The sequence below is a fragment of the Dermacentor andersoni genome, chromosome 9 (genome assembly GCF_023375885.2).
Source record: "Dermacentor andersoni chromosome 9, qqDerAnde1_hic_scaffold, whole genome shotgun sequence".
Taxonomy (NCBI): domain Eukaryota; kingdom Metazoa; phylum Arthropoda; class Arachnida; order Ixodida; family Ixodidae; genus Dermacentor; species Dermacentor andersoni.
This window is the reverse complement of record NC_092822.1, coordinates 92882173-92892167: the sequence shown is the minus strand read 5'-3', so window position 1 is coordinate 92892167 and position 9995 is coordinate 92882173. Positions and strand designations below refer to the sequence as shown.

At 45.4% G+C, this 9995-nt stretch overlaps 1 protein-coding gene across 1 annotated transcript; it reads left to right on the top strand.

Annotated features, from left to right (window-relative positions):
- Positions 1-5622: 5622 nt before the first annotated feature.
- LOC140213329 (uncharacterized) lies at positions 5623-6375 on the top strand. The gene has a single exon (XM_072284568.1). It carries the CDS (start codon positions 5623-5625, stop codon positions 6373-6375), a length of 753 nt encoding a protein of 250 aa, XP_072140669.1.
- Positions 6376-9995: the final 3620 nt, after the last annotated feature.

Genomic DNA, 9995 nt, shown 5'->3' with positions numbered 1-9995 from the left:
ACCTTACAATGAAAACCAATGTTTAACTCAGGAAAAGTTTATAAATATAAAATGTGTACTCGGAACTCGTCATCTATGCATGTCTACGTAATATACAGGATTTAATCACTGCAGCCACATAAAGGATGCATAAAGGTAGGACACACGAAGGAAACATAAAAGCAGTGGCCAAATTTCAACATGGAGGAAACAAAGTACGGTAACATAAGGGATACATAAAGGGAGGACACATGAAGGAAACATAAAAGCAGTGGCCAAATTTCAACATGGAGGAAACAAAGTACGGTAACATAAGGGATACATAAAGGGAGGACATATGAAGGAAACAAAAGCAGTGGCCAAATTTCAACATGGGGGAAACATAAAGGACATTTCCTCATGTGAACTGCGGGAAACATACAGTAAACATAAAGGACATAACCATTTTCATAAGGGATGTTAGGTAAGCTGGGTCTACCGAGCTTTCAATCTTTGCTAATAGAAACATTTGTCAAACATTAGTCGGCCTCCGTTTTCAAAAATAAAAGGTACCGCCACAAGGAAGCTTCCAAAACACGCCTGGTATGTTGTTTCTGGTTCATGAAATCTTTAACGTGGGTTCGAAAAGCACGCTCACGGAATTATTGAAGCAGTTATAGTGAAATTAACTTCCAGAACACTTTGGCATTGTAATATTTACTGCTTCAATTTTTTTCTTTAGCAAAAATTAACCAATTACAATCTTGTGCTTTTCAATTTGGTGTCATTTGTGTTTTTAGTTGTTCTCCGTGTCTCATTGATGTCTGTATTTCATTTGTGATATATATCTTGTTCCTATACATTGTCCTGCAAGGCAACAAATTCTTAAACGGCCTTTGCATGTTCTTGTGGCTTTTTGATGGCAATAAACGGTATTATTATCATTATTATTATTATTATTAGTAGTAGTAGTAGTACTAGTCGTAGTAGTAGTAGTCGCCGCAGTAGTAGCCTATTATATTACTACTATGACGTTGTTGTTGCTCGAAAGTGGATAGAAAAGTGCCGTACTTGCGTGGTTAAGGGCCTTCTTTGTTGTGTTCAGCTCAGCCAGAACGTTGGGTGAAACGCGAATGAAGTCGCCGCGTTGCCCACACCTCCTTCGTAGGGTTGTACTGAAGGAATGTTCTCTTAGGCCGCTCTTTAAAGCTTCAACACGGACATCGCTCTTTGAGAACAACCATTTAGGTTCGCTTCGAGCTGTCATCCTCTGCGGCCACGTTTTCGGTAACTCCACAATGACTTGCTTGATAAAAACCAGGCCACCAGTGGCCTTGTGCAGGAGCTCCGACGATGATTGTAGGAGAGCCTGCATGTTTCAACACAGCGTTTTTTTCTGGCAAGCAGTAAATGAGTTTTGCGATTTCACGACCGCTTATGGGTACATCCACCGTAGATTTTACATTCATTAAAGAACAACAGCCTGAAGGTATAACAGCTGCAAGACATTTTTGTAAATTCGACTATTTGCTTGAAGTCAGAGGTACAACTTCAAATTGACATCAACCTAGGGTGAATGGAGTGCCTCGCATTGGAAGCTCGCGCGAATACTAAAGGTAAATTCGCACAGGGTGTCATAATGCCTGGAAAGTTATTGAAGTCGCGAAGTTCAGAGCAAAATTCATTTCAACGAACGACTCAAGAACATTAAAAAAATAGGCTGCGAGAATGTCCATGTATTTTTAGAGCAAAATGTTATTGATGCACAGTAGAGGAAAACGGGAAACGAAGCTTACCAGCACGTATGCGAGCGTTAGATAAGCAACTTGGCACCAAAGAAGGTTAAACACAAATTCAAAAATGTTGACACAATGTTCTCGATGTGGCGACAATGCAAACGAAACCAGATATAACTAACTAATTAAGGGGTTAAAACAAAATAATCAAGAAAACAACCTATGATAATTAAAACTGAGGCTTCTCTACTTTTACAAGCGTGTTCAATGAAGCCTTAGAACGCGTAGTTAGGAAATGACTTACTCTATGGAAAAAGCGACGCGTTTGCTGTGGTATAGTTAGGAAAATTATGGAACATATTTTACTAGAATGGAAAGACATCTACCCGCTAGTCGGTTTATACTCAGGTAGCCTCCTTAAAGCCTCTGGGTTCAGTGATAGAAATGGCAAAGTAAACATGCCCGTAACAGAGGTTTGCAAATACTGGTCGAAGGTTTGATAGCAGAAAAGTAGGCAGAGGAGAAACAACTGTTGCCTTTAAAAACAACGCTCCTAATAGTAACAAAGAATGTCTGATACTGGAAAGCTTTTCTCGGTAGAAAAAAGATAACACTTTAGGCAAAATTATAGAAACAGTGACGCCACCAAGATTTTCGTTTCGAAGGCGACGCTCATAGCGTCAATCCATACATCCATCCATTCCATGTGCGCGCAGAGGGTCCCTTAGTTTTGCTAACTTGCAAGATGTCAGCGCATGCCCTAGTGTTCTTAGGTGGGCGTTGCTCGAAAAACAGAGTAGAAGTTACCGGCATTGAGAAGTGACAAAAGACGTGCTGGAAAGACACGGATTCGTAGAAATGTGCACTGCGGTTGCGCAAAGGTCGCGTGACTGTGCTGTCTCTTTTCATTATTCTGTACAGACATATTGTAAGTGACAATGGGCAATAAAGAGAAGACGAAACTATCAGAGTACGAAATGATGGATTACAGCTGTCCCAATACAATTTTACGCAAAGGTCACACGAGGAGGAATTGGTAAAAATATAAATGACAACAGTATGTCAATTGTGGTGGAACATGGTTGAGTACCCCATTTGACAACATTATTTAACAAGTAGCGTAGTATATTGCTCGGAATTTCGCACATGCCTTTAGGTTATCGACAATCACTTCATTTGGTGGGGTGTCCGGATGGATCGAGACTAGGAGATTAACGTATCCTCCGTCTGCTCTGTCGATTTCAAGTCCATTCTCGTTGCCCAGGAGACAAAACAAGGCCAGCACTAGCAGCAGACGATCGAACATGACAAGGGCTCCTTCTGTAACGGAAGTGACAAAACATAAGGAAACATTTCAACCATTGATTTACCAACAGTTTTCTCGGTTATCTCTAACCTTCATATTCTGCACGCTTATCCCACATCTGCCATTTGATCTCTAACTACGGACTGGGCCAATGTGTCTCCGAACTCTTATTGCATATAGGCAAGAATTCATGCAAAATACACATTAATCAGGCGACAAACGCAATCCAAAAATGTTTAAGCTCGACCAAACTGCAATGCTTGTAAGTTCATATATTTAGCAAGAATGCATCATGTTAAAATATCAAGAAAATTTGTCAGGCGAGGAAATGGTGATGCGGAGATTCTGGCAGGAACTATTTATTGGGAGAATCTTTCTGCCCTCGACTAGAAAACAAACTTGGCGGCAGCCAGCTTGGCAAACACTATCAACACCGGTGCACTGAAGGAATCAGCAATGTGCCAGGCTGCATTTGATTCACTCGAATCCGGTGAACTAGAACTGCAAGAACCTTCGACCATCGTCTTCTATCTTCGCGCAGTGAAAAAAGGACGATTCGGCCTGAGAATAGAAAAAAAAAAGGCATCACGGAGACCGTCTGTACCCCAAAAACCGACCAGATAGGGGATCGCTATCCATGAAAACTGATAAGCAGGCAGCGAAAAGAAAATTTTGTGCTCTCCTGCTCTGAAGAACGATTACCAGCCAAGCGATGACTAGTGGGCATGTTCATGGGGAACTGCATCTCCTCCGGAGGCTGGCCCGGTATTGCACTGTCTTAGGGATCGGCACACGTATGGGGAGTGATTGAAGCCTGCTTCACTTCGTCGCGAGTTGGCCCTCATAGCACAATTTATGGAACATTTTTTGATGGTGTACTCGCATACGAGATCCATTGGAACCTAGCAAAAAAGAGCTACACGGTAACAACCAGTGGGCAATAGCATACGTGCACCAATGAAAAAGAAGAATAGAGTTCGCGAAAATACTAATATGTATGTGTTTATTTACCGTTCCCTAGAACAACCAATATGTCTTAATACACGATACAATACTAAGTGGAACATATCTACAAGATAAGGTATGTGGAGGCAGCATATAATATATAGAAGGGAAAATTATTCGGCTTATCGTTATAAAAAACATATTAGAAAATTTGTGAACATGACCATTTTCTATTAAGCAATCGCATGGCTAATTGACGACAAAAGCACGAAAATGACTTAAACAGTGGGAATAGAGACGGGGAGAAGTTTAGGATACAGCAATAGGAAACATTAAACAAAAGAATGAAAACAACTTACAAAAAATGAAAGCGAACAATATGAGTTTTTAAAGAGTCTTTTATACGAACCATTTAATGTTGGCTGTGGCAGAAAGGAACGTAAAGATGGATGCGCTCACTGGTTTTCTTTGGCGGAATTCGAGGCGGGCTGCGACACAGCAATTTGAGGCAGATCAGAATGTCAAGCTGCAGTCGCCACCGCTTAGCCGCATCATCCGCCCTATTGCCTTGCAGTAGATACCTCAACATCAACTAAAGGAAATGGGTTTCTAACGCCCACCATTGCTCAAACGCTATGCTTTATATCAGCGAAACAGGTGACAAAGACCGCGCGGTCCATGAACTGCTTTTACACTCATCCTGAGCTCGCACGCACGGCTATAGTGCACGATGGTGGTGGCAAAAGAACGTTGTCGCGTGTGCGCACATTCTTTTCGGATTCATGCGAACGGTGTAGATTTAAAGTTATTTGCAGAGAGGCCAATAAAGTTCCAAATTGTTTTCCTATCCAGTAGTCATATAACTTCCCTCTTCTATTTGTGGGATAGGTATGCTATATGCTCAGATGGTTTAGATTCGTTCAGATGTGACCCAAAGGGGATATTCAGTGTTTAGGCGTGCACAGAAGGACGTCCCTAACCAAAGCACACAGAAGTACGCGAAGAAGTTCCTCATTGCGAACGTCAACGTTAAATGAAATCAGTGCCCATTCTTTAATGCCACTCTAATGTTTCAAATGCAAATCATGCGCAGCTTGCTGCCATATTTATGCAAATAATAATCATCGTCGCCATACTGTTTTTTCAATATCATCAGCCTCTTAATGTCAACTGCAGGACGGAAGCGTCCCCCAGCGTTCACCAATTAATATATCCTTGCTGAGACAGTATTTTATGCCTCTAATGTTCCCAACATCATCAAGCCGCGTACTTTGTGCCCTTGCGAACTTAACTTTTTAATTATAGGCACCCATTCGGCGACTCTGTAATAGACCACCGCTTAGCCGTCCTACAATTTCGTCATACTAGTGTCAAGCAAAATATTGGCTACCGCCTTTGCTCCGTAATATATGCCGCTGTGTTTACAGCCCTTAACGTTACCCATAGCACTTTTTGTTCCATTGCTCGTTGCCCCGAGCTTAACAAATCAAACATCTTTGCTAATCTCAAAGTTTCAGCGCGAAATCTTAGTGACAGTAAATACAACGATATTGTACATGTCTTTTCGAGGATAGCGGTGGACTGCCAGACAGGGTAATATCTGCCGTATGCAGTCCAACCATGTTTGTGCTCGTGTAAGTTTATTTGTAGTCACCAGGGTCAGAAAGGGAGGCTGCAATGGCCACTGCATCGCCGCCGGGTCTTCAGCAGCCGCCACCGCTGGACTTCGACACTACCTCGGAGTGGCCGGCGTGGATACTGCACTTCGACGACTATCGCTATGCGTCGGGCCTGAATGAGCGCCCGAAAGAGGCACAAGTACGCACTCTGCTTTATACCATGAGTCGACAAGCAAGGGACATCTTCGCCACCTTCAATCTTTCTGCAGAAGATTCTAAGAAATTTGAGCTGGTCAAAAAGAAGTTCGACGATTACTTCATCAAGCAGAGCAACGTTATCTACGAGAGCGCTTGCTTTCACAAGCGGCACCAGATGCCTGGCGAGTCAATTGACCAGTTTATGACTGCTCTACACGTCTTGGCGGACAAATGCGACTTCGGAGAATTCAAGCAGCGCCTCATCAGGGACCGGTTCGTCGTGGGCCTGCGGGATGAAATACTTTCCGAGTCGCTCCAAATGGATCCCAAGCTGTCTCTCGCAACAGCTCTGGCGAGGGCCCGCCTAAAAGAGACCGTTCAGCAGGAGCAAGAAGAGCTTCGAAACTGCAACGAAGTCCACGAATATACACCGTGCAAGCCATGTGAGGACGTCAATGTCGACGCAGTGGGCTACCGCAGGAAACCGCAACGCTGCAAGGAAACCCGGCCGACATCAGCTCGTTCCGAAGGACGGTGCATCTTCTGCGGAGGCAACTCGCACCCAAGGACAGCCTGCCCAGCGAGAGGCCAGAGGTGCTTCACTGCGGCTTAAAGGGGCACTTCGCCAAGGCGTGCCTCAAAGGGACTTCTCCAGGCTACCAGCGAAAGGTACAAGTGTCGTCTGTACAAAACGACAGTGGGGAGGTTCTTTTGGGCGCGGTCGAGGCGCCTCGCGCCAAAGCGCGTTACGTTCAGGTATTACTTAACTCCGTGCCTGTTTTTGCAAAGGTCGACTCAGGCGCAGAAGTGTCCGTAATTCCCGCATCATTTCCGGGACTTCCCACGAGCTTGGAAAAGGCCGACGAGGTCTTGACTGGCGCTACCGGTGACCGCTTAAATGTTCTGGGCAAGTTTCAGGCGGATATATTTTGGAGGGGACAAACTTCGAGCCAAACGTGTTATGTGGTCAGTCCTTTGCGCCATGTATTGCTGGGTTTGCCGGCTCTCGAAGCGTTGGGAGTCAAGTTCGTTGACTCTTTGGCTCACAAGGAACCCAACTACGAAGTTTTGTGCCCTCAGGTTTTCAACAACTTGGGCACTATGCCCGGGGAGTATACAATAAGGCTTAAACCAAATGCTGTTCCATTTGCAATAAACACACCGCGCAGGATTCCTATGCCGCGTCAGGAACCTGTAAAACGAGAACTCGAGAAAATGGAATAAATGGGCGTCATTCGTAAAGTGGAAGAGCCAACAGAGGGGTGTGCCGGCATTGTACCTGTACAAAAGAACTCGGGAGATGTAAGGATCTGCGTAGACCTTACGCAGTTGAACAAGTTTGTCTTAAGAGAAAGATACACATTGCCTACTGTCGACCAAGGACTGGGCTCTCTTGCCAGTGCAAAATGGTTTTCCAACTTAGACGCAATTCCAGCTTCCATTAGGTGCGACTCAGCAAGGGCTCAGAAGTGCTGACCACGTTCATTACACCGTTTGAGCGGTACTGTTTCACTAGGTTGCCATTCGGGATTACATCAGCTCCAGACTATTTTCAAAGAAGAATGTCTGAAATTCTGGCAGGCCTACCTGGCGTCGTAAACCTGATGGACGATATTCTTAATTTTGGCGACAGCAAAGCGCAACATGACTCCAGACTATCGAACGTCTTAGCTAAGCTGGCCAGTCTAACGTTACCTTAAACAAAGCAAAGTGTGTGTTCGGTGTTCGAAGCTCAAGCTTTCTGGGCCATTTACTCAGCGAGGAAGGCGTACAGCCGGATCCGGCCAAACTCAGAGTCATTAAAGAGCTGAAAGCACCCTCTGATATATCCTAATTGCGCAGTGTTCTCGGCATGGCCAACCACCTAGGCCGTTTTTTTGCCGAACTTGGCGCAAACCACTGCCCCGCTACGGGAGCTTTTGCAGGAAGACCGACTGAGCTTGGGGCCTTGCACAGAACAAGGCTTTCGAAAGCTTTAAATCTCTTATCTGCTCAGCAAAGTGCATGGCTATGTACGATCCACGCCTTCCCACGATTCTTTCGGCGGACGCCTCGTCTTACGGTCTCGGTGCCGACCTTTTCCAGAAACAACGCAATGGCGAGCGCCGGCCGATAGCGTTTGCTTCAAGGTCACTGACGAAAACCGAGCAGCGCTATGCGCAAGTTGAAAAGGAGGCACTAGCGTTAACATGAGCTGCCGATAGATTCGACGAATACATAAGAGGTATTGAGGTGATGCTTGAAACAGACCACAAACCTCTCGTTTCGTTGCTTGGTAAAATGCCTATTGATGTGTTGCCGCCAAGGGTTCAGCGTTTCGGAATGCGGCTGATGCGGTATCACTTTAATATTGTGTACGTTCCCGGTAAAAGCTTGATAACGGCGGACGCTCTTTCAAGAGCACCGACGAAAGAAGATAAACTAGCCGGTGAACTGACCGTCTCAGAAGTGTCGTCTTTAGTCAAAGCATGTGTGCAAGGGCTTCAAATGGGTGACAATTTTGTTAACAGAATACACGATGTGCAAAAGACTGACGTCGTTTGTCAAGCCTTGCTTAAGTTGTCGCCAAGGCTGGCCAAAAAAACCAAAGCTTCCTTGCTACTTAGTTCCATACTGGCAGGAAAGAGCACTAATTGCCGAATGCAATGGCATGCTGCTAAAAGGGACCAGACTGGTGGTACCTCAGTGCCTAAGAAAGGAAGTACTAAATAAGCTACATGGTGGACATCAGGGAACCGCGAGAACTAGAGCTTTGGCAAAGAAATTGGTCTGGTGGCCAGGCATCGGCGAACAACTTGCGCGGCAAGTGAAAGTATGTGTTACTTGTGCGCGCTTTGTCAACCAGAACTCGGAGCCATTGATCTCAACCCCAACGCCAAGTTTCGCGTGGGAACGAGTTGGGGTTGACTTGTGCTTTATTAACAACCGTCATTATTTTGTCGTAGTAGACTGCCTGTCACGGGATCCGGAAGTAGCCCTCCTTCCCTCAACAAAAGCTAGGGCGGTGATGGGAAGGCTAAAATGCATTTTTGCACGCCATGGCATCCCGGAGACCGTGGTAACAGACAATGGACCACAATTTTCTTGTACAGAGTTTCATAAGTTTGCAGACGATTATGACTTTGGTCACGTCACTACTAGGCCTTGGTACCCTCAGGCTAATGGGGAAATTGAACGTATGGTGCAAACAATTAAGCGCCTGTTCCTTAAATCTGAGGACCCGTACCTGACTCTGCTTGCCTACAGGGCAACCCCAGGCATTCTTGGCCCTAGTTCCAATGGCGCCGCAGCTGCGTGGTCCAGTGCAGCCACCGCTGCGTAATCTTGCGGCCAAAGACAGTGCTAACAAGAGGCTACAAGCACGGTACTACAACAGGCGCCACAGAGCCCGATAATTGAACAAACTAAAAGCTGGTGATTCCGTTTGGGCATTTCCCCTTCACCATCCTGTGGAACTTCACGGCAATGCACCTGTGTAACTGAGTAACTGTAACTGAGTAACTGTAACTGATCTTATTTCTGTATAATAGCCGAGTGTCAACAAGCTTCAACTGTCTGTGCCAATAGGTTGTCGTTTGTAACAACATATGCATTTATTACACTTAGTAGGAACATGTGCGTTAAAGCAGTGTTTCGGTCGGGGATGGGGATTATGTCACACGACAGGAGCAAATGTTTTTGAACCTTATGGACTGAGGGCACATTGACATGAAGGAGCGCCAAATTTAAACCGTAAAGCCACTTATTACTGCTGGAGTTCGAACGCTGATTTCAGAAAGATTGTCATTCAGTCTGTTTGCACGCGCATGTTTTCGCACGGCAGCAGGGAAGGAGAGGGAGTGTATATGCATGTATGTACATTCCTTGAGCGTACGCGCGTGTGTAATTGCATTTTCGTGTGAGCACGTGTTTGTGTCTCCCTATTTGAGTCTGCGTACGCACGAGTGCGTGTACGCGTGTGCGAGCATACGCGCCTTTGTGTGTGCGTGCAGTTCCGTGTGCCTGCGTGCGTACATTTTTGTGGGTGTGTGACGCGTAGACGCGCTCAAATGTAATTGCGGGTGAAAATATGTCGTATCTGTGTGTGTGTCTGTGTGTGTGTGTTGTGTGTGTGTGTGTGTGTGTGTGTGTGTGTGTGTGTGTGAGAGAGAGAGCGCTACGCCGCTTACGCCCACTCTCCGGGATGAATGGGATGTAGAGTTTATTTAAACCCGTATTTAAATCTACGAGACA

What these genes read in the sequence shown, in the direction of transcription:
- LOC140213329 (XM_072284568.1), top strand. Translation starts at nt 5,623, where the DNA reads ATGGCCACTGCATCGCCGCCGGGTCTTCAGCAGCCGCCACCGCTGGAC.